Source organism: Equus przewalskii, chromosome 19 (assembly GCF_037783145.1).
Source record: "Equus przewalskii isolate Varuska chromosome 19, EquPr2, whole genome shotgun sequence".
NCBI lineage: Eukaryota > Metazoa > Chordata > Mammalia > Perissodactyla > Equidae > Equus > Equus przewalskii.
The window spans coordinates 35,090,119-35,114,879 of record NC_091849.1 but is presented as its reverse complement, the minus strand read 5'-3'; the positions used below and the strand labels follow the sequence as shown (position 1 = coordinate 35,114,879).

At 54.5% G+C, this 24,761-nt stretch overlaps 1 protein-coding gene across 5 annotated transcripts in view; it reads left to right on the top strand.

Moving 5' to 3' along the window:
* Window positions 1-15,093, top strand: part of ILRUN (inflammation and lipid regulator with UBA-like and NBR1-like domains) — a 106,124-nt gene extending 91,031 nt beyond the window's left edge. For 3 of the 5 annotated variants that reach the window (XM_070585874.1, XM_070585871.1, XM_070585873.1), the window contains one exon: window positions 14,347-15,093. In XM_070585874.1, coding sequence (XP_070441975.1) covers window positions 14,347-14,529 — 183 coding nt within the window. In that variant the 3' untranslated portion in view covers window positions 14,530-15,093. Of the gene's footprint in view, window positions 1-3,977; window positions 7,309-14,346 lie in introns of those variants that run through there. The other 2 variants (XM_070585872.1, XM_070585875.1) reach the window with 1 other exon arrangement.
* Window positions 15,094-24,761: the final 9,668 nt, after the last annotated feature.

Genomic DNA, 24,761 nt, shown 5'->3' with positions numbered 1-24,761 from the left:
CCTATTTCCATGCAAGTTGGGTAGGCCCTGGGGAACCGGCCTTTAGACCCCGAGTCAGATACAGGAGTTCTTCTCTGGGTTTGATTGTTCATACCCTCTATTAGCGTGGATAAATCCTGCCTTGCCTCTGTTCCCTATGTGCTGAGAGTGATTCCTCGGAGAGAGGAGGGTGGCCTTGTACTTCAGACTCATGGAGTTTTGTAATCATGCTGATTTCCTCAATTTTTGCTTGGTTCAGAGTTTAATTCAGGGCTCTGTAGTGCCATCCGATGCATCTGTCTCTTGGTCTGTTTTCCTTATTAGTAGTGGCACACTGTTACAGGAGAGATGTCAGTGATGCAGGTTAGTTAAAATATTTGACATTTGCTTTTCCTACAAATAAAAGTTGAAGAGTTGCTGGGCCCCAGCAGAGAATGAACCTTATCTGTTTTGCTGCACTTTACTTCTAGACTAGGGTTGGAGACGTTTGCTATCAAAACCAGTTACGTAGGGTCTAGGAACCGCAGTGGAACCTAAAGTGTGAGTGGGCCTCCCGTTTTGAATATACCTCCATCCCACTGTTAGGAAAGGCACTTACTGCTTGGCCTCCTGCCATAAGATGCCCTGACCAAGCTGTTCTTGGACTCTCTGCCAAGCTTTTTTCCTCTACAACAGGTGTTGCATTGCCTCTGTTCTGTGATCCACTTGTGACACCTATAATCTTGCATGTGGGGAGTCTAGATGATGAAGTGATTTTGAAATAGAATTGGCTCCCTCTCCCTTCCTTGAAGTGATGGTAGTTAATTTGGGGGGGAAGGGAAATAGAACTTGTTCCTCAAGCCACCTTTCTGCACCAATTAAACATCAGCAACTCCATGTGCCATTCTCTGGGTGAAAGGGAATTATGTAGCATTTTTCTTTCCAAAAGGCATGGAACCTCAGTCAGTAAACAGAGGATCAACAGTGACTCCGTCCTCTAAGCTAGTTAAATACCACGCTGAATGGTCTAAAGGCTGGGTCCCTCAAGTGGAAATCGGAAAATGCTCATGTCTTTATTCCTCTCTCTGCCAATTGTGTAGGACCCATTTTATCTATCTCCAAGCATTCAAGACAAGTCAAGAGGCTGGTACTTGCTTTATAAAGGCCCATATGAAATGTGTGGAGCTTTGGTCTGGAAAGCAGTTACATTTAGGATAAGGGGAAAATATTTCATAGAAAACAAATGCTGTTTGTTTTTCAAGTTTTCTTTTCTCTGTGCATATTTTCCTGCACAGAGACCTTTGAGCATTTTATTGGTTCTAAGTCTTAGGGGAATCGAAACTTTTATTGCTTTCCTTGGATTGTTCCGGATGAATGAATGTTGTTGGAAAGTACTGAGAGCAGCTTGTTTTAAGCTTCTGTTACTTTCCACTTCTGGCCTCCAACCAGGCCCCACAAAATGGAATCTGAGAGTCCTTTGCTACCCCAGCCCATACTCCTTTGAGTGGGTGGGTGCCATGGCTACTGAGATGGTGACAGCCTTGGCTTGCCTGCTGGAGGCAAGATTGCTCGAGGCTGGCAGACTGTGGCATTTGGCATTTTAAGCACCACTGCTCTACTTTCCAGCTCTGTGCCCTTGATCAGGTTACTTCCCCTCTCTGAACTTGGAGATCGTACTCGTCTCCGTGGATCTTGGTGAGAATTACAGAGAAGATGTTAATTTGCTACCGCAGCCCCTGGCTCACAGTTGACGCTCCGTCAGTGTTGGCCTGCCCCTCCCCCAGATTCACCTCCTCAGAACTTCTTGTTCAGTGACACCACAGGCAGCTACAGGCATACTCCTGGTCTTCTGAGGCTTTATATGATAGGGGGAGGAGGGGACAAAAGCAGTTTCAGTGCTTTCCACTGAACAAACTATGAATAAACTATGAAGAACATTTGACAGCTTTGACCTCTGGCTTAAAAGCGTGATCAAAGGGCATTTTTTCTTGGAATACTCTTTTTCAGCCTCCTGAGCCAGGCACTTTGTTTCGGTTTTTAGAACCTTAAATCTGGAAAGATTTAAGGAGGAACCTCACAGGATCCTATAAGGGGTTGGGGATGGGACCTTATTCAAGGTCATTTGGTGAGCTGGTGCAAAGCCGGGAGCAGAACTCAGATCTCCTTCTCCCAGTTCTGCATGACCTTCATCACACTGCAGTGGAAACTGTGAGGGCTCTGCATCCCTAGCTAACCATCTCCAGAGAGCCCAGCCTCTCCCAGGACCCTGGAGGCTGTGACCAGATGGAAGGCATGACCCAGACACTTATATCTCCAGGCCTAAGCAGCTGTTTAAAAACTTGGTTTTGGAAGGGCCAGTATTCCTGTGACTTAGAGGGGTCTGACGCTCCAGGTGGTAGACTGAGAAGTGCCTGTCCTCCTTAGTTACTAATTCAACAGATACTTACTGGGTGCCTGCTAAGGGCCAGGCGCCATGCTAGGTGTGGGAGAGATTGCAGCAGACAGACAAAGTCATACTGAAAAGGGATTCTAACTCAACTGGCAGCCCTGCAACCAAGCATTTTTATTTCTTTTCAAAGAAGTGTGTCATTTTTTAAGGCAGTCAAATTCTGACTGCCCACATCCTATCAAACTAATGAAAAATGTCACCTCAGTCATTCTTGTGCTCCTCATCCCGAGTGGTGCCTGGATTCAAGATTCTTTAGGTAGTTGTCAAGGGTTGGGAAACCCCCGTGGTCGTTTGTCTTGGTTATGGCCGAGGCACCTCCTCTCCACGCCCATTTAGTCCCTTTGGTCAAAGGGCCCTGCTGCTCCTGGGCCACTTTGGAGTGTAGGACCCTAGTGAGGCTGGTCACTGGATACTTTTACCCTCCTCGGTCTTGGCATTGACTGGGTCTTTCCAAGGAGCGTACTCTGGGAGGAGGGGGTAAGGTAGAGGGAGACACAGGTCATCTTCCAGTGAGTTCCTGGAGCTGCTTTTGATGTTGGCACATCTTGGTGTCTCATTTTTAACATAAGGGAAAAGCAAGGCCATGAAGCCTTTTCCACCCAGCCAAGCAGCCTGGAAATGCCTTTGGGAAGTTGGAATAAACCTTATCATCATGTGGCAAGGGAGAGGCAATGTAGGGAAAACAAAGATCAGACTTTGGTTTGAATCTTGGCTCTGCCTTTTACTACACATGTGACTTGGAACAAGTCTCTTAGTCTCTGCACTTGAATGGGCATTAGTCACATGGGTGTAATAATACTCACCTGGCTTTCGGGGTGAGGATTAAAGACCAGGTACGCAAAGCAGCTTCTAGTACCATGCCTGGTACTTGGGTGCCCAGTAGCCAGTCGCTTTTTCTGCTGTAGTTTTTTTTTTTTTTAAAGATTTTATTTTTTTCCTTTTTCTCCCCAAAGCCCCTCGGTACATAGTTGTATATTCTTTGTTGTGGGTCCTTCTAATTGTGGCATGTGGGACGCTACCTCAGCGTGGTCTGATGAGCAGTGCCATGTCCGCGCCCAGGATTCGAACCAACGAAACACTGGGCCTCCTGCAGCGGAACGCGCAAACTTAACCGCCCGGCCACGGGGCCAGCCCCTCTGCTGTGGTTTTTTTGTTGTTGATGTAAGTGTCGTTAGCCAGCAGTAGCCTCCCTCTGAAGTTACAGTGCAGAAAGTGATGTACAGGCACCTTGAGCAGAGGGGTTGAGACAGTCTTTCAAGAAGGAAGGGAGGCTTTGTGACCAGGGTGGAGGAAAGTTGGCACCAAGTGACCTAGAAGTTGAAAGATGAGGAGTCTCTCCCTCTGCCTCCCCTCTGTTCAGATGGTGTGATTGCAGAAGAACACTTAGCAACTTGAAATGTGCCAATTTTTGGCCTCCTGAGGTTTTGTGTGGCAAGGATAACCCTTGGGCCCTGTCTGCTCCTTGGGGCTTCCTTTGGCTCACTGGGAACCATAGATTGTTTCACTTGGTTTGGTTGTCAAAATGTACCTGCTGTGTCTACCGTCACTGACTGTGTTCACTCTCTTCCAGGGGCTCCACGGGCCTTACCCCTTCGGCCAGTCCTAAACGGGTGTCAGCAAGAAGAAAAATTAAAAGACAGAAGCCCTGACTTTGGGGGGGGGTGGGCAAGGGGTTCCTCTGGATTGCAGACCACATCGTACAGACCCCTGGCTCTGACCCCCTTCCCGGAAGAAGAGGAAGAAGCAGAACAGACTAGTTTTGAGTAAACTCAGTATGCATGTGTGAATGCTGAATTGCAGGAATGGTGTTGAGGCTACCAAGAAGAAATCCATGCAGCCACCTTGGGTTTGGTTTATTAGGCGTCAGTCTAACAAATCATTAGGTCACTCGGGAAGGGAAAATAAGTTTAAAATGGGGAAAAAGCCATCTTTTTAAACAAAAATTATTTTGCCTACAGACAGGTTGTAGTTTTGAGCACATGTTAATTTTCTTCCCTCTTTCCCCACTTTTATTTTTTTAGATAAGGGATAACATACTCTTTATAGAATAGCTGCTTGCTCTGGAACCAATTCAGGTTAAAAGCTGGCGTGGCACGTTTGGGGACTCTGTGGGTCAGTACTACAGGAGGACATCTGCTGTGCCACATGACTCCAGAAGTCTCTGACCCCATTTGTTTTTAATGGCATCAGCCAATGAGTTATCACCCTTTTCCTCTTCTTTTCTCCTTAACCTTCTGTTGATTTACACCTTTGACATTTGTATTCGTCAACCCTGTGGCTTGTTATCATCAGAACCTCTCTGAAGACCAAACTTCCCTATGTGGCCAACAGGAAGCCTTTAGGACAGATCTTGGGTGACTTGGGAGTTTCTAAGGCCGAGAGGTGTCCTTCTACACAACTTGTAACAATTCAAATTGCTTTTCTTCCCTGTTTCTCTTGGCAGAGAGAAATGCCATCATGCCTACTGCTCTTTTGGATTTTTCATACACTGGCTCCTGTTTGCTCTGGGAACAGTGGCTCTGTGCTGGGTCTATGTGTGTACCACTTGCACCCACACACGGGTGTTGGTGCAGCTCACCAGTGAGTGTGCAGAAGGCGAGTGTGAAGATGTCCCATGCTTCTCTGTTGTCACACAACTCCCTTCCCCGTGTTTCCCTCCAGTTATCCTTTCTGGTGTTCTCACAGCCTGTTAGTGGAGGCTGAGCTGTTAAGGTATGAAAACACAGCCCCAAATGGGGAATTTGCCATGTGTAAGGGCCACAGTTACTGACTACATGATCTTGGAGACCACATTTTGATGGAAATGAGGGAACCCCCGCCCTGAGCAGAATGCTTGATTATTGCGAGGTGGAAGGCGGCGCATGGGGTGGCGGGGGGACGTGCAATCCAGCCAAGCAGAGGCTGATTGGCTGTCTTCTCACTTGGGCAGGTGGCCCCATTGGCCTCTGAGCAGGTTGAGATGTGGATATCTCCATGGGAAGCTTGAACCAGGCTAGAACAGCTATCTGCCAAAGATACAAGAATATGCAAAGTCCCTCTTCTCTTCTCACCCCATCCTTCCCTCGAGTCTTAGTTGGTTTGATAGCCAGGGATATGAATCTAGGGTGCGGTTGCAGGGTCGCCTGCCTGTTACCACACCCCCATCCACCCTGGGGGTGCAAGACAAGCAGGGAGACCAGGTGATGAGCGGCTGCAGGGGTCATATAGCCTGGGTGTGGGTGAGGGTCTGCCTGCCTGTCTGTCTCTGTCTGGGTGTCTGAGTTCCAAAAATGTGTGTTGTTTGTTCCTCCTCATTCTCTTCTGAGACTGTTGTTTTTTAAAGCTTGATTGTGGGAGAAAAGCTTGTATGAAATTCCCTCTTCACCTCCCCACCTCCCAAAAAATGAAGAATAAACTGGTCCACTGGAGAAGCCCTGGAGGAGGGTGGGGCCAGCCTGCTGAGAAGGGCAGTGCAGCGGAGTCTGGGGCTGGACTGGGGCTCACACTGGAGCACCCACTTTCTATGCACACGATGAATGCCCATTCCCAAGCAGAGCAGAGAGGAGCCCCTGCTGGGTGCCCAGGCCACCGCTGGCCCAAGCCAGGGGCTCACTGTGGCTTTTTGTCTGAGGACTCTGTTAGGCCCAGATTGCCACTGCTGTTGGTGCCAACCTCCTGGGACTCTGCCACCCTGGAGCCCACACATGCCCAGCCATTCTCCTCACTTGACAGCCCTCAAAGCAGCACATCTCCAGCTGCCCCTGGCAGTCGTGGGAGGTTTTACATCCCCTGGTTTCCTGGCTTCCTCATCTGCCCCACACTGGGTGTCCCTGCCCCGTTTCCCAGGAGGGGCTGCCTGTGGTTATTCAGCAGGGGCTTCATAGGCCACCAGCAGTGGGGCTGGCCCTACTAGAGGCATCCTGCTCCTCTTGCTTATAGTCACCCTCACCCGGGAAGCACGTTGGCTGTCCCCGGGCACGCTGGCTTCCCTTCCAAGAACAAACCATTTCTGTGCACATCCTTGGAGAAGTGAGTTCCTTGCAGAGGGCCAGAGCAAGTGAAGCCTTAGAGTAGGGGCAGAGGGAGTCCATGGCTCCCCCAGGACCAGGAGGGTATCAGTACCATTTATTCTGCCTCCTATCAGTGGTTTGGGTTGTGAGCAATGCTTAGAGCCCCTCTCTTCCCCTGCCTAGTCGGGTGGTAGAGGCTACCCTCTCAGCCCCAGTACTCCCTGCTCCTCTTGGGCTCTGCACCAAGTTGCAGGCTGCCTCTGGGCAGGATCACCAGTGTCTGCCACCCAGGAGGTGAGGCAGGCACCATCCTTAAGGGGCCTGAGCCCAGTGTGGGAGGCAGAGGGGCTCAGGCTTGGGAAGAACCTGTCTGTGTGCATGGAGTGAGGTGTGTGTGGATGTGTGTGCACGAGTGCATGCCTTTTTTTCTTTTTGCCATGGGGACAGTTGAATTCGGGGTATTTTTCTACAAGAAACAGCCTTCTCTCCCCCAGTAAAGACTGGCTGTAACCTTAAGCCCATCAAAGGCGCTTCCAGCCTGGAGAGAACCTCACCAAGACAGCTGGTGTGGCCCGAGGATGGCAGGGTGGCCAAGGTGGAAAGTAGGCACGAGAAAAAACACCTCCCCAAATTCAGTCTGAGCCCCAGCAGGAGCAGATGGTGGGGTTGCCAGGGCTCAGAAATGCAAGCTGATTCCCCATCCCACCCTGCCTTGCCTTTTGTTTGTTTTCTTGGGTGAGTGCTGGAGCAGCGATGGCTGCCCCTTCGCCTGGACACTGGTGTGTACAAGCAAGCTGGGTGGGCGTTTGTGGTGGGGCCTCATGGTGCCTGGGAGGAGATGAAGATGAGGAGGTTTTTCCTTACTGTATAAATGAATATTTGTATGATTAAATTAACACACACAAAACCCTGTTTTCATGTGTGTCATTGAGTTTTATTGCGCCTCTGAGCCCTGTGTACCTGCTTGGCCCCACAGTGGCTTTGTGATGTGCACTTTTTGGTCTCCAGATTTCTGCCTTTTGCAAATGGGAAAACAGACCCTGAGTTTCCTTATGTGTTTGGGAGATTAGTTCGGGGGTTATAATTAGATCTGTTGCCCTTCTGGCTCCCAGTGACCAGAAAGGTGAGGAAACTGCTTCCAGTGGCCTTTAGGCCCCCAGGGTACCATGCGTCTACTGAGCACCACTCTATCCCCAGCACATAACAAGTACTGGCCAAGTGAGTGTTGACCAGCCAGCAGGCATTGTTTGGGCCTTTACTGTGTCAGGCACACGGCACGGGTGCAGGACGAGCACAGGAAGAGTGCAGAGCTGCACAGGCCTCTTCCCCACTGGGAAAGCAGAGCCGAGCTGGGGAGTTGTCGTCCTCAGTCCCCGCTGGGCCCCAGCATCCTAGATTTAGAAGAGGGAGTGCCTCTTCCCGTGGTGGTTAGGTATAGGTCCTGGTTGCTCTAGGTGCTCCTTCTGGTATAATCTGGATTAGGTAAGTTTTTGCAGACTGGCCTGGGAGCCTGAGAGTCAGGTAGGGACCACAGTCCAGGCAGTTGGCAAACAAAATTGGAACCTATCCCATGTACTTATGTGAGACAGGCCTGGGACCTTGGCCAGGAGATGGGGTGGTCAGTTACACAGGTGGTCAGATAGCATGAAAGAAACTTAAGTGGCAGATAACACAGCAAATGGTGGGTTCACTGGATCCATCCCTTGTTGTCTGTAGCACTCTTAAAAGCTCAGATCTCAAGTTTGTCCTCAGTCACATCAGCACCCCTCTGTGTTGAAGGGAAAGTGAGATCAGAGAGGGAAGGGAGTTACTTGAGTCTTGCAGACCATGACCCAGGACTCCCAGATGCCGGCATTATTTTCACTTAATTGCAGACCCCAGAATTTGGCCTCCACCCTGGCTGGCAAAGCTGTGTGTTCTAAGTGATGGTGGCCCTGGGTGTGAGCTGGGCCATCTATGCTGTGGGAGTTGTGGGAAGGGGATTCCATGGCCTTCTCCCGGTAGGCAGCTCAGTAAGGGAACCTGTGGCCACCGAGTGCATGAGAGACGCGGAGACCCCACAAAAGAACTGTTCCTGGCCCAAGGGCCTGAATGCAGAACTCTTTCTCTGTATAGCCTGATACAGAGCCCAGGGCGAGGGAGCCTGGGAGACTGGCCCGGAGACCCCTGGGGTGAGCGCCCTTGCCCCCGCCCCCAGTGGCGGGACTGTCCACCCGCATCCTGCTTCCTTCCAGGTGCCCACGGAAGTCCTCGCAGGAGAGGGGCCCCCACCCTGTCTGTCACCTGGGTCTTCTGGCAGCTGAGACCCACTCCCAGGCCTTCCCCAAAACCCCCACTGCTGGACAGTTATTTGCTTGGCAGAATCTGTTTGTCTTTGGGGCTGTAACCTGTCAAGAAGTCACCAGGCCCTGGGAGAGGGAGCAGGTTTGATGGTAGCTCCTGGCTTGAGCCATTCCCACGGGGGCTAGGTGACAGGGAGGGGGCTCTCGGCTTAGCTTTTGTCTTGGGGGTGGAGAGTGAGGGAGGCAATTGCAGTGGTCCGGGCCCAGCCTTCCTGGCAGAGCAAACAGGTCTTCTCAAGCCACCTGCCTGCCCCAGCTCAGGTTGTACCTGGTGCCTCCCTCTCTGTTCTCGGGAAGGCCCCTCCCTCACCTCCCCGCTGTGACCCAGCAACTTTCCCAGACACCGCCTGGTGTCCGGCCCTGTCTGGCGGCCAAGAAAACCAAGGGCGCTCATGGCAGCTCTGGATTTCAAAAATAGGAGTGGGACAGGGAGCAGACGAGAGTGCCTGGAGATCGGGGAGAGTGTGTGTGTTTGGGGGTCAGGGTGCCCACCGAATGGATTCTGACAGGCCAGCGTGACTGTCGGGTCTCAGGTGCCTCCTGTGTGAAGTGGAGGTGTACTGCTTTAGAAACCAGGACCTGGATGGAACGTGTGGATTTTTCCTTTAAATCCTTTTTAGCCGTTAGTTCTGAGATGCTGTGATCCGGGGCAGTGCTTCTCAAACTCAGACATGTTAAAATGCAAATTCTGATTTAGTATATCTTGGGGAAGAGGGGAAGATTCTGCATTTCTAACAGGTTCCCAGGTGAGTGGACACTGCTGGCGCTCAGTCTGAACTTCACATGAGGAGGGGTGGCCTGAAGGATTGCAGCTCCCCACCCCCACCCCACCACCCGCCTGATCTGTGAGACTGAGCCAGATGTAGGCAGGGCTGTGTTGGCTAGGCCCACTAGAATTTGAGGGAGCTAAGGTCACCTAGAACAATAACACTCGAAATGTGGCCGTGGCTCCCAGCACTTCCCAGGGTTTATCCAGGCTGTGACTTCTGATTTAAACATCATTTCTAGTGTGTTGCTTTTCTGTCACAAACAACAAATATCTAAGTGTCCACCATAATTATGATAATGTTGGCTGATCATTAGTGACCAACTTCTGTTAAATTATTTTTTATGATTTACCTCATATAATCCTCACAACCCTCCAGATGCAACAGTGGAGGGCAGGTCAGCCTGGTGCTCAGTTTGTGACAGGTAACTCCTGAGTGTCACGAATCCTGTGAAAATGGACGTGCAGGTGCTGGAGAGTGTGGAGTAAGCAACCTTAACTTAGTCCAGAGTATCTGGGAGCCTTCCCTGAGGAAGCGACACTTAAACTGCAACCTGAAGAACAGAGAAATGGGAAGGGCACCGAGGAAACTGCCTGTGGAAAGATGAGAGAGGGTGGTGTACTTGAGACTCTGAAAGGAGATCAGCGCTTCTCTGTTCCTGTGTGTGTCTAGAGGGGAAGAGGTATGAGAACACGCGCTTCCCAGTGTTCACCCCGTCCGGGAGAGCTCTGCTGCCATTGCGCTGGGAGGGTCATTTACTCATCCATTTATTGACCATTACTTACGGGCCGGGCACTCTTCCAGGTGCTGGAGATACAGCAGTAACTAAAAGAGACAGACCCCCTGCCCTCGTGGAGCTGACGTTCTAGTCAGGGTAGACAGACAGCAGAGACGTACTAAGAGGTGACAGGCACTGGGGAGAGAAATAAAGCCAAGAAGCACAGGGAGTGCTGGTGAGGGCGAGCACTGCTGTTTCATACGGGGCGGTCGGAGAAGCCTTCACTCATAGCCACAAAGAGTAAGGACGGTGCAGGCGGAGAACAGTAAAGGCAGAGGCTCCGAGGTGGGAGCGGGGCTGTTGCAGAGTGAGAGAGAAGAGTAGTAGGAGATGAGGTCAGAGAGGTGAGGGGTCAGATCGTGTGGGGCTGGGAGGTGACTGAAATGGCTTTGTTTTCACCCCAGGAGAGACAGGAGCCGTTGAAGGATTGTGAGCACAAGAAAGGACACATCCGACATCCTAGAAAAGATGTCTCTGGCTGCTGTGTTGAGAATACGCTGTAGGGACAAGAGCAGAAGCAGGGAGACCCCATGTTTACTGGATGGTGTCGGTGGAGGTGGTGAGGAGTTAGAGCCTCAGAACAATATGAAGGCTGAGCCGACACTATTTGCTGATGGGTTAGGTGTACAGTGTGAGGGAGGGACAACTCCTGACATTGGGGCCTGAACAGCTGGAATCGACTTAGTAGATGGATGAGTTGCTGTTACCTAAGACAGGCGGGGCTGACGGGGAGCAGTCTTGGGGCTAGAAATCAGGAATCCGTTTTGGACCTGCTGTTCAGCGTGAGATGCCTGTTAGGCATCCATGGGAGGTGCTGGGCCGACAGGTGGGTGGATGTAAGGTCTGCAGTTCAGAGGGGAGGTTGGGGCAGGAGACATATTGTGAGAGTCATCAGCAATTGGATGGAATTTCAAGTCTCAGGACTGGATGAGATCATCAAAGGAGTTGTCAGTGGGTTTGACCTCATCTGTCAAACACTCCCTCAAAGCCTGCTCTTAGCCAGCTCCCTCTGTAAGGATCTCTGACCGAGAAGTCCCCTCCTCAGACCTCAGAGCTCTGATGACTGCAGGTGACCTCTCCCCTGTCCTGGCAATCCCTGTCCTGTCCCTAGACGCTTGTGTCCCAGCCCTCTCCCTGCTGGCCCCTCCCACGGATGGTAATGGAGTGAACAAGGGGCTAGATGCTGTCCAGGCCAGGGGTGGCCCCCACCCGGGAGCCAGGCAGCATGGGCATGAGGAGTGGAGCCAGGGCCCCAGTAGGTCATGGCTTCATTCTTGTGGTCCTGTCCTCAAGGACATGGGCCCTGGAGCCAAGTTCTAGAAATTCCTCCTGCTGGGCTGTGGGAAAGGGAGGAAGTCTGAGAGAAGAAGGGGGCTGTGTCTGAGTAGGGGCCCGAGGAGAGAGGCCCTCTGGGGGCCATGCTCACCTGTACCAAGCCCCCAGCCCTGGTCGGCAGCCAAGACACCCAAGACCCCTGAAAGGCTGGGCTGTCGCTGCTCGGGGCCTCTGAGCCGCCGAGGCCCCCCACGCAGAGGGCAGTGGGATAGCAGGGGCCAGGGTGGCACTGAGTCGTGAGGAATGGTCTCAGGTGTGTTGTGGGTGGGAGGGGGGATGTGTGGAGAGCAGGAGTCCCTTGAGGGGACTGCACCTCAGAGCTGGTGCAGGGTGGGCCCAAGGCCAGCAGAGGGAGCCACATGGCCCAGACCTTGTCCGGAAAGGATAGATACTGCCCTGGCCGAACCCCCCCACCCTCCTGCGAGTGTGTTTTCCAAACCCCTACTCCTCCAGGGCAAGTGTTGCCTCTGCTCTCCACTCCAGGTGGGCAAGCTGGGGTTTGCTGTAGGCTCTGCTGCTTGTCCACCGTGGGACTGCTTTATTTAAGCTCTCAGAACCTCAGGGCCCTAATCTGTAAATGAGGGCAGTTCCTTTCCCCAGAGGTATCATGAGAGTGAAAACCCATCGTTAAGTTTCTCATCGTATACTTGGCACATAGTAAGTGTCCAATATGTGGTGACCGTTGTTATATTTTTGTGACCTGCAAGATGTGGCAGGTCTGGGCTCCTGAGAAGAGAGGACTGGGACACTGGGCATTGGGGAGGCAGAGTCCAGAAAGTCTGCAGCCTGCTCAGGAATCTCTCCCTGGACCACAGCTCTTATTTCCAGCAAATCCTTGCCTTGCGGGTATTTCCTGGCTGGGTGGGAGTTGGGATGCTGGAAAGGACTGTTCTGGAAGAGAGTCTAAGAGATCCTAATTTCCTCTAAGACAAGGCTGTGAGGCAGGAAGCTGTCCTCAGCAGTCAATGCAGGAGGCTCTCAGTCCACCTTGGTTGAGTGGAGAAATGAACAGATGTGCAGGAGAGACTGCCTTGTGCTGGGCTGGCCTGATTGCTGGAGCTGGACGCTGCCCAGCCCAGCTCAGACCCCAGACAGTGGTGGGGGCCCCTGGAGAGGGGCAGGATCACAGGTGTGCCCAAGGTTGAAAATGACAGCCCAGAAGCCTATGCCTGGAACTGGTCTGGCCACTGTGGTTTACCACTTCCGAGGGCGCGGCACTGGGGCGGACATGTTTGCATCCAGGTTCCTGCAAGGGCTGTATCAGTACCAGGGCCAGGGATGGAGGCCAGGCCACAGGTGGGCACCAAGGTGGCATTTGCACTCTGTCCTCGTGGCATTTGCTTGTGTCGCACAGCACCCAAATCCTCTGAACATCTCCAGCTCTTGCTTTCATGCTGTTTCCTCCACCTGCCTCTTTCCTCCCACGCATCCAGGCTTCCTGATAGTTGAGCACACTTTAACCAGGAGCCATGGGGCTGAAGGCTTGGGGGTGAGCGTGCTGGCAGAGCTGATGGGTTTGGGGCAGTTGTTACAAGATGGGTCAGGAGGACAATCTGTGTGTGTGTTGAGCCCATGCTGGGTTCCCCTATGTGGGTCACCCAGGGCTGCTGAAAACACACGTCCCTGATGGGAGACAGGACCTAGGAGACAGGAAAAGTCAACACTGGTGGGGAATTGGGTAGGCTGAGGGTCCTGTGAGTGGAGCCCACAGTAATTATGCCATACAGGATGGGGGCAGTGACCATTCAGAGCATCCCCAAACATGAGACCAGGAAGGGACTTAGAGCCCAGCCAGAGGGGACACTGCGTTTTCCAGTGTCCCACAGCCACTCCCAGCCCAGTCCTGGACACCTGAGCCAGCAAGGAGAGCCAAGGCCCCCCAGGGAAGACAAAGAATCAATGGCTGGGAAACAGGAACTGACTCCAGCTGGCTCCCATCCCCAAGCGAGGGCAGCCAGGCTGGGGAGGCCCAGTGGGGTCCAATCGTAGTGGTGGTGGTTGGGCCCTCAGGGGAGGCAGCCTCTGCTTTTAGGACTTGTTTGCATGGAGTGAAGAGGTATTTGCATCTTTGAGAAGTTACCACTGTGGGAAGGGAAGGGTTGCTGGGAGCCGTTACCCAGGCCTTCAGTCTCCTGTCTCCCCCTGGATGGGGTGGGTGTGGGGGAGCAGGACATATGCCAACCAGTCCCAACCTGACCCGGGGTGGGGGACACAGCTGCATCCCAGTGCCATTAGCTCAGCAGTCAGGCTCTGTCCAGTGTAGAACAAGTGGGTTCATAGAACAGAGCCCTCTACACACCTGCACGTGCATACACACACACTCACAAGCATGTTCTCCAACATACACGTGCAGTTCTGTGTACTACTCACACTCAAGGGCGTATGTTCACACAACACACGTGAATCCACTTACACTGGAGCCCACTCATGACCTTAGTTCATACACAGACACACCACCAAACCCTTAGGGTCCCTAGTCTCACACCAGCACATACCCACACCAAGCTCACACCTGGCTGCACACATTTCTACTTAATCATAGTTGATAGTTTTTACCAGTTTTCTCTGTAAGTCAGGCGTATTTGAAATTCTTTCTATTCTGTGCTCACAACAACCTTCTGAAGTAAGTACTATTTTTTCTTTGTTACTGAAGTATACTTTATATACAGTAAAGAACCAAAACTCAAGGGTTCAAATCGATGAGCTCTTTCGTGTGCACACCCTGCAGAACCATCACCCAGGTCAAGATGGAGAGCACGTCCAGAGCCCCAGCAAGCTCCCGCTGTGCCTTCCTGATGCGCCATTGTTATCCCACGTAAGAGGTGAGAAGTCCAAGGCTCAGACCCGCGGGCACACTCTAAGAGGCGGCCGGACTGGAAGCTCTGCGCCTGTGGACTCCCACACTGCGTGAATGTCCATTAGTGCACACCGTCACACTGATAGAGGGCCGTGATCACAAACAGAGTGGAGGGGCCTGTTCAGATTTTTCCATGAGGAAAGCAGCAGAGACACGTTAAGCTTTGTTTTCCATCTGCCCTTCAATGGTCGGATCTTGGCTCACAAAGGATGAACGAGCTCAGGGGCTGCAGCTCCTACCCTCGGGCATAGTGTGTCCATGGGGCGGGGGACACATTCGAGGACACCTCTGCACTAGAAGAAGCCATTCAAACATTTTTATCATGCCCTCCACCTGCAGAAGCACCATGGTCACGTGTCGCTTAACAACCGGGACACATCCTGAGAAATGCGTCATTGGGTAATTTCATTGTCTTGTGAACGTCATAGAGTGTGCTTACACCAACCTAGATGGTCTAGCTTCCCCCATGTCCATGCTGTACGGTACTAGTCTTCTGGGACCACCAGATATGCAGTCCATCATTGACTGAAGCATTGTTATGCGGCGCCTGACGGAACTGGTGAAGCTTGAGATTCATTCGTTCCTTCTGTTAATAAATGTGTATTGAGCACTTCCCTACCTTGTGTCAGTCCTGCCCTAGGTGCTGAGGATGCAGCAGTGAAACGCAAAAAATATCCCTGCGTCGTGGAGCTGACAGACAGTGAAATATCTGGGATGTGGGGTAATGAAAAGGGCTCTGGAGAAAGGAGAGAGGATAGGGAAGGGAGGCGGAAGTGCAACTTTAAACAGAACACCAGGGGCCACCCCACTGAGAAGGAGCTGTTAGAGGAAAGATGGGAAGCAGCTGAGGGAGTGACCATTGTGGATGTGTGAGAGAAGACAGGCACCTGTTGTATTTAGATGCCCATTATGGATTTTGTGAAATGCACATTCTAGCACCTGCCTCGCCCTTAGTGCTGTGTGGCTTTGATGGAGCCACTCCCCCTCTCTGGGCTCTGTCTCTTCACCCACATGATGTGAGGCTTAGATAATGAGCTGCCCTGTCCACCTGAGCGCTCTGTGTCCTCGCGGGCCTCCCTACCCAGTGGAGGAGGCTTGTTCACAGGGCCTGGCAGAGTTCCACAGCAGTGTCTCTGGCCTGGCCACCCTCACTCCAGGGCTGGCCACAGCCTCAGTCCAGGGCACTGACCCCTTTGATGCAGTGGCCAGGGATGGCGGTAGGGGAGATCCTGGCATGGTTCCTGGACATTAGAGCATTTTCCAATAGTGACTACGTGTAATTGGGAGAATGGGGTGGCATTCCTGGGGTGCCTTGGGTATCGTATGTTTATCTGCACATTTACTGTTGAGAGGAACAGCGGATGAGAGCTGAATCCAGGGTCCCTTCAGACTCCGCCCTCCCTGCATATGCCCAGGCCCAGCCGATGTCTACAGGACCTCTCTCCTGGGTAGCCCCTGGCCACCTCCCAGGGTTGGCTTCACGTCTATTCTCTGTTCCCTTCCCTTCCTCCCCTTTTTTCTCAAAAGCCTCCTTAAGGGAAGTGGTCACCCAAGACCGTCTAGACAAGAAAGAAGATGGCGAAGGAGATACGGACACACCCTCGTGGGTCATTTAGGAATTGCATTCAGCTGCAAGTAACATAGTCCTGAAAGACAGCGGCTTAACCAAGATAGGGGTTTATTTTTCTCTCATTGAATGTAAAATCTGAAGGTAATTACAGGTTGGCTTCCAGCCTCAAGGCCTCCTCATGGTCACAATGTAGCCACCACAGCTCCAGTCATCACATTCCAGTTGTAGGCAGAAAGGAGGAAAGACTGAATCAGTCCCTTTTTTACAGAACAGTCCTGGAATCCCTACCCAACAACTTCATGTATATGCCATTGGCCAGAACTTGGTTAACTGTTCCTTCTATCTGCTAGGAATGCTGGCATTATTTCACCCAAGAAAATTGGGATTCCATTTGTAAGAAAGAAAGAAAGAGAATGGATATTAGGGAGGCAAGTAGTGCTCTCTTCCCTATGCATGCCGTGTACTCTTCCATCTCTGTACGTAAAAAACTCATGCTCTTCCCTCCACCCTCACCCCTACACATCTATTCTCTGCTAAGGAGCCTACAGCACATTTTCTGAACCTGTGGAGGTTGCCAGGAAGAGAAACCCTCCAGAGTTGCTCAAGTGGAAGGGGGAGGGTGGAGTTGATTGGAAGAACACACAACACCAGCCTCTGTGCTCTGTGTCTATCCGAGAGGAGGGGCAGGGCCTCCCCACCTCCTGCGCAGCCCAGGGCTGGAGACACAGCAGTGAACAAGCCAGGTCCAGTCTCTGCCTCCAAGGAGCTGACACTCTGATGGGGACAGACGGTCATTGCACAGACCAAAATCTAACAAGGTCATCTCAGGCTTCTCACGCTCCTCTGAGTGCCAAGAAGATAAAGGGAAGGGCAGTGCAGAGAGATGAACCGGGTGGTCGGGAAGCACTGGGCACAGTCGCACGCACTCAGTGTGTGTGGGACACAGCCCTCAGGAGAGGGCCCCAGAGTCCAGAGGCTGTGGACCCTTGAGGGGGAGCTGATGGAACGCAGCCCCAGGCGGAAGGCCCAGGGCAGGTGTCAGGTGCCATGCTCTCAGCCCTGGGGGACAAAGAAATAACAGGGGGGTCTGGCTGGGGGCTCCTGTGCCAGTGCTGAGGCTTTCAGAGGAGCTGCTGGGTCCAGACACCTAGCTGATGCCAAAGGTCCAAGACTGGGGTCCCCATGGGTCCCCTGAGTGGTCCTCCCTGGCCGCTGGGGTTGCAGGTTGTGGCTGGATGGTGGACTCGAGGAGGCCTGAGGAAGGAGGCAGGTCCTCGCCGCCCAGATCCTCGCACCCCTGGCGGACCTTCCTGGCAGCTTGCTGGGCTTGGAGAGGAGCCCCCCCACCCCAAAACGGCCATGAGAGAGAGGGGACTTCCACCCCCGGGGCAGAGACCTAGGCCCTGAGCACCTTCCCCTGGAGAAAGTGCCCGGGTGCTGGGGAGGGAGGGGACGGGCCGGCTCCCCAAGCTGTCTCTTCTGCACGGCCTGCTGCCCCAGAGCTTGCCTCTCACCATGATGTCTCTGAGGCCCTGAGGAAGATCAAACGAACCCCTTCGCACCGAGGAGCCGAGGCTGATACAGCTTACGGTGTCCATGCTGCTACTGAGTAATGATACCTCCTGTGTCTCTAGGACGCTTTTGCTCACGCTGGGGTTCCCGGAGCCTCCCGTGGGCCCTCTATAGAGAATGTCACTGCACCCCCGCCCGACATGTGAGAAGACAGAGGCTCTGCAAGAGGAGACAAACCTGCTCAACCTCCCCCAGAGGGAGGGGAGTGGCTGCGGGGAGGAGCAGAGCTGGGTCCTGCGGTCCAGGGTCTGGGTGCCAGGCTAGGACCCTATCCAGTGGCAGCAGTGAGCCCTGTGGGGTCGTCAGCCTGATGTACCCACGTGATGTAGACGCACATCCACCCCCATCCCTGCGGCTGCTCTCATCCTGCTGACCGTGGTTACCAATTGTATCTCATCTGTTTCTCCCATCCATCCACCTGCAAGGTATACGTTATCCCCGGTTCACGGTACAGGAAACTGAGCCGTAAGGAGGTGGAGACGCTTGCCCAAGGTTTCAGGACACCTGGGCCGGGTCCTCTGGTCCCATGCCTGCCCTTTGTGCCCAGCGCCCATGTGGCAGTGCTGAGAGGCGTGTAGGACACAGGCTCCAATGTCACTTACACCTGGCCAGGTGTGACCTTGGGCAGCTCACTGATCTACTGGCCTCGGTGTCCTCACCCGTGATATGGGGCTAGTTCCCATTTCATAGGGTCTTTTTCAGACGACACTGGGCTCCCGCCCACCTGAGGCCACCACCCTCCTCTTGGGGCCAGGCAACAGCTGGGGGGCAGCTCCTGCTGTGCCCCGGTCCCCCCTTCCCTGCCCTGGCCCTGTGCCACCTAGGCCCGCCCGTGCCACATCTTCCAGATGGCACCTCGAACCTGGGCCGCCCGGGAACAAACATCCCCTCCCCGGCCCTCCCAGGAGGCCACACCCTCTCGAACCCACACCACACCATCCACTTGCAGGATGCCTCATGGCTGGGGCCAGGTGTGAGGGGCAGCAGTTTGGGGCCAGGGCTGTGCCCTGTCCTTTCCGGGAAGGGGGAGGAGAAGCCAACCAGGGAGACTGAGACCAGAGCAGAGAGCTGTGAAAATGGGCTCAGGACACTTGAGACCACCCTGTCCTCTTTCCCTTCCTCTCTCCTCTCCTCTCTCTTCTCTGTTCTTCCTCCCCCTTCTCAAGAGAGGCAAACTGACCCACTTTAATCAGCTGTGTGACCTTGGGCTAGTCACTGAAACTCGCTGAGCTCTCGCTTTTCCCTCTGTGGAATGGCCCCCTACCTGGGCTGGCTGTGAGGACTAAAGGATGCCTTGGGAGGCCTCAGGTGAAGGGCAGCCTGCTGGCCTCTCATCTGCCTACCTCCTACTTTGGAGGGGGCAGGGAAGAGGGAGGAGGGGGGGTGATCCTTCCCAGGTGGGCAGGGGCAGGAGCCTGGAGAGCTGAGGTCCCAGGCCAGGCAAGCAGAGGCCACATCCCCTCCTCCTGGGCCCCCGGGAACTCGTACCCTCAGCCTGACATCCCCACCCTCTTCTCAGAGGGCCCTTCTGGACCGAGCTCGGGCCTCAGTTTCCCATCTGTGTGATAGGAGCGGCAGGGTTGGTGTGTCGGGGGGAGGTGGGCTGGGTGAAGTGCCTGGCACCCATGGGGCCAGGACCCAGTATCTCACAGGGATCAAACACCTTTATCAGGAGCCCTGACACCCATTCCAACCCCTGGGTCCCCAGGACTCAGGCGTTCTCTGCAGCTTTGATCTCCCTCCCGCTCAGCTTCCTGGGCACAGAGAGTCCGTCCTGTGCAGTTAAAGTCTTAATTACAGACGCCTACGTGCTATTGTTGCCCTTGGTTTCATGTGCGTTGGGCGGCAGTGGAGCGCTGTGGTTCTGGGGCCAGGCTGCCAGGGTTCAAGTCCTCACTCTGCACCTGCTAGCTGTGTTACGCTGGAGGCGATGTAACCGCTCCTCGGCCTCAGTTTCCTCCTCTGTAAAATGGGGTTAATAATCGTAGCGCCCAACTCAGAGGGTCGACATGCAGCTTTAACAGTTCAGACGTGTGGGGTGCTGACAACCGCCAGGCTCTGTGCATGGTCTTACTGCCACTCTTCTCGTCTGTCTGCCCAGTGAGCAAGGGACCTCCCAGAGGCCCAGCTGGTGCTCCTCGGAGGCGCCCAGGAAGATCGCTGGTGGAGCAACGCAGGGGGAACGGCAATTGCCACTCACCATGGTGGCGCTGCCAGCCCCTGCCTGTGAAAGGCTGAACCGTGGAAAGATGGTGCCCCCAGGATCCCAGCCCAGGCCTGGGCAGCCCCAGGTAGTGGGTGGCCACTGGGTAGGCCGAGTGAAGCTACCCCATCCTGAAACCTCCCTCCCCCAAGTCTGTTAGGCTGGAGGACACGCCAGTTGTGGCCTCCCCTGGGCCAGGTGACCATCTCCCTGGGAGGAGAGGCAGGGGCATGAAGATTGTGGCTTCCCATTCTACCCACTCATCTACTGTCTGTGGGGCCTGGCCACCCACTTACCTTCTCGGGGTCCCAATTTCCTCATCTGTAAACTGGAAGTGAGAGCTTCCTCAAGGGTGTGGAGATGAAATGAGACTATGTAGGTAAAGAGCCTGCACAATTACCGCCATAGTGTTGTTGGGGATGGCGATGCAGAGTAAATTCAGTGAGGGGCAGAGGCAGTCCCTCCCCACCATGAGAGGGCTTGTGGGCAAGTACTGAGAGGGCCCACAAGACATTTAATGATAGACTGTCTAATCCAGCCTCTCGGCTTTCAGAAGACCAGGCTGAGGCCCAGAGAGGGAAAGGAACTTGTGGAGATTGCACAGCAAGTCAAAGGCAGGGCTGGGGCTAGAGCTGGGTGTTGAGCCCCCAGTTCCAGGCCCATGGCCTGCCGACCTCGAGGGGTACGAAGAGACGGCCCCCAGACTTCCCACCCACTCCTGCCTCAGATGCTCTGGGGTGCCTGGTTAGGCAGGCCCTTGCTCTGATCGTCTGGGTCCCTGCCCTGCCTCAGTGTGTCTGTCTCTGAAATGGGGGTAAGGACAGAACTCTGCCCAGGGTGGTTGCGAGGACCCGTGGTTGACCCACCTGCGCCCCCCCACCTCTTACCACATGTTCCCTGCTTTACATGTGTCAGCGGTTAGTCCTGCCCCCACTCAGGACGTCCCCACTGAGGCCTGGGGAGGGAGGGGGCTCCGCTGAGGGCGCCCCGCCCGCCCCACTCGTGTACGCGCCTCCCACGTGGGAAATGCCGAGTACCACCTTCACTGGCTTGTTCTCTTCCCCTTCCTCGCACCTCGCCAAGTCCCAGCCCCTCCCTGGCTCCGCCGCCTCGGCCATGCCGCCTTCCCAGGCTCTCGGAACCCCGAGACCGCCCCCCCCTTCCTGCTCCTGGGGGCCTTCCCATCTACCCCGTCCCGGTTACAGGGGGCAGCCGGTCTCAGCTCCCTAGGGCAGGGCTCGGCTGGGCACACATGGACTGAAGAAGGAGGTGGATGGCCGTGCGGGAGAGCGTGAGGGTGGCCAGCGACACCCGAGATGCTGGGCGGCCCTGCTTCCTTCCGGCAGCTGCTGCCAAGTGCGTCCCAGACTGGGCGCGGGGACCCTGGCTTCCCTGACATGACGCACGAGCCGAGCGGCCTCAGGTGCAGGAGCAGGCAAGGGTCACTGGCGGGGGCAGGGGCGTTCCTCAGGGCCACCGGCTGCTGGGCCCAGTGAAGGGCGTGCGTGGCAAGATGTCTCCAAAGGTGGAGGAAAGGACTGGACAGAACGACCTTCCTGGGACTGACTGACTAAACTCTCCCCGATCCCGGCCCATGTACAGGCAGGACAGAGTCATGATCAGAGCTTGGGCTTCGCTAGCTTTGCATCCTGGCTGTTCCTTGTTAGCTGTGTGTCCCTGGGCAATTTAATTAACCTATCTGGGCCTCAGTTTCCTCATCTGCAGATGGAGGTTATGATACCTACCCCAAAGGGTTGTTATGAGAATTAAATGATATTATGTCGAAAAGGCATTCGTTCAGTGCCTATACCATAGAGAAGATTCAATAAGTACAAATAGTAATATTGTTATTATTATATTTATTAGCATAAAGGCACAGAGACCATGAGAGACTGAATTGAAGCCACGCAGTAGGTAGAAGCCAAGGAAGAACCAAGACTCCTGCTTGGTACCTCTAGCAAGGGGCAACAAAGCATGGGATTACGCATGAGGCCCTGGAGCCGGGCTTCCTGGCCTCACAGATCAGCTCTGCCACTCACAAGCTGTGTGACCTCAAGCAAGTTCCTTAGCCTCTCTGTGTCTCAGTTTCTCCATCTGTGACTCAATTTATCCATCTATAAAATAGGGGTTATAATAATGCACCTGCCTCATAGGAAGGATTAAAGAGTTAATATGTGTAAAGTGCTTAGAAGAGTGCCTTATACAGAGAAAACGCTCCATAAGCTCAGCAGTTATAGTGCTGTGTGACCTTGAGAAAGTCCCTTCCCTCTCTGGGCCTTTGCTTCATCCCTTTAAAATGAACCATTAGACTAGTTCAGCTGGAGGCTCCTTCAGCTCTGAGCTCCATAGTTCTGGGGAGCGGAGGCACGCTGGGTTCACACCCGCCTCCCATGTTTACAGTCCCCACACACCTGAGGACAGCTCCCCTCCCCAGCCTCTGTTCTCCGTCTCCATCTCTCCTTTCCCCTCCTCCAGGAAGGCGGCCAAAGGAGAGGGGCAGCCTTAGTGGTGAAGGGTGAAGGCGGTCACAGGTTCAGGATGCTGAGGAGCTGATGGATCCCTTCCCACCAACTCTCTGTCCTGTTCCTGCTGCCCACTGGTGCCCCAGGGATGGGCAGCTGGGCCAGGCGGCTGCTCCTCTCCTACCAGGCTGGGACCCTCCGAGGCAGGCCTGGCTTGCCCCCTCCATCAGGAGGGAGAACCCTCTCAGAAGCCCCCTCCTTGGCTTGGTGGAGGTGGGCAGGTCCTGCCTCGGAGGGTCCCGAAAGAAAGAAGACAGCAGAGGCGACAGGTCGAGCCCTGGCAGCTGTGTGACCTCGGGCAGACCCCTTGTTCTCTCTGAGCCTGTCTTGAGGTCTGTGCACAGGGCAGGCAGTGTCTCAGCCCCTCCCGGAGTTGGTGACACACAGGTCATGACTCAGGGAAGTAGGAGCTCTGGGATTCCCAGCCCCGACGCAGGTGGTCTGTATGCCCACCTGCCCTGCAGCCTGCCCCACCTGAGTCATTTCAGGGGAGGGGCACCTCTGACTGGAGCCCAGGGTGGGGTGGGAGCGGCTGGAAACCCCAGACCAGGAAGCAAATCCTATTTTCTGTCACCCCTCCCCTGATCCTCCCTCCCGCACGCCTGCGGCCATTGTTGTCCAGGGCACTCCGGTCTCAGGTGGGAAGCAGGAGGGAGCCGGGCCCTGCACCCTCCCCACACCCTCTGCCCTCCCCACGGACATTCCCAGAACTGCCTTGGCCCCAGCCCCCATTCCCCTCCCACTTCCTCATTGGTACACCCCCGCAACAGATTCCATCCATCTATCCATCCGTCCGTCCATCCATCTGTCCATCCATCCGTCTGTCCATCCCTTTATTCCATGCACAGCTGTTTGCAGGCACAGCACTGGAGTCCAAGGATGCCAAGCAAATAAGACAAAGCCCCTGACTGTGCACGCCCCGCCCAGGGCAGGAGACGAGGAGAAGGACAGTTGGATAAGGCGGGGTTCGGCACTGTGACCCCAGGGTCTGGGAGGGCTTCCTAGGGGAGATGAAGCCCAGGCTGGATTCTGAAGCCCAAGTACGAGGGCGGGTAGGAAAGTCTGGAAGCAAGAGCTACCGTCAGCCGGCGAGGTATCACCGTGGTGTCCCCAGTGTCTAGAACAGGGTGACATGCAATGGAGGCTCAGTAAATGCTGGAATAAGTAAATTTGGGGAGAGCTTCAGGCAGCTCCTAGAGCCTTCCAGCGCCTATGGTTGTGAGCTGAAGCAGAATGGGTGCCTGGGACAGGGTCACACACAGCATCCAACGCCCCCCCTGCGCTTTCCCTGAGGGTGATGGGGAGAGTGGGGGATGGTGAGCTGCAGAGCAACGGCCCCGCCTCACCCTCCATTCCCTTCTCCGACTCTGACTCTCTGATCCAATGCACAGCCCAGCCCCAGCTGCCCTGCCCTTCCATCCAACACGTCCATATCTGTTGATTCATGAAAATAAGCACATATTAAGCACCTACTGCATGCCAGATGTTTTGCTGTTAGCTGGAGGTGAATCAGAGAGTCCTACACATTACCCACGAACCAGGACAGGCACTCTTAATCTGGGGTTCATGGAGGGGTTTCAGGGGGCCTGTGAGCCCATAGAATTGTGTGTGTGTGTGTGTATTCTGAGTGGGGGGGGTCTACAGCTTTTTGTAGGTTCTCAAGAGTGACCCACACAGCTCAAGACCCACGCGTGTCGGGGAGAAAGTTTCTTCCCTCGGCGTTGCACCTGGATGGTGCTGAGAAGTTTCAGGCCCAGGGCTCCCAGCCTCAGCCTAACCCTGACTCTGCCCTGGGCCCCAAACCCTCCCCAGCCCTCCTCCGGAGCTAGCTGTTCCGGCAGCAGGCAAGGGCCCCGGAACTTCCTGGCTGGTGGCGCTGCTGCCCAGCAGGGGTGTCCCGCCCACAGTCCAGGCCCCTGGAGCAGCTTTAGCTCTATCTGCTTAGGATGGTTCTGGGGAACTCTGGTGGCCACTGTATCTGGGAAGTCACCGTGCGGGAGGGGCAGGACTCAGGGTCAGGGCGTGGGCAGTCGGATCTGAGAGTCGGATCCACACGAGGACACAGGGGCTCCCTGAATGTGGCAGCTGGTAAAGGGGCGTCTGTCAATGCTGAGTCCCACCTTGCCCTCCCCCCACCCCTCCCCACCCCCCAGCTCTCAGAAATGCTCTGTATTTTTTTAATTTTGACGTCTCTTTCCCTTTCTAGCATCCTCATTCATTCATTTATTAATTTCTTTCGTTCATTCTTGGGCGCCACCTGGAAGGAGGACAGGAGAGTGGTTGGGAGCCCAAGGCTCTTGTGTCACTAGCTGGGCTGGGAGAGTGCTGGAGGGGTGGGGGCGAGAGGGGGCCTGGGGAGGCCCGGGTGGTCAGGGAGCACAGGGCCGGGCAGGTTGCTCCCCGGGGCTCTCCCAGGTGT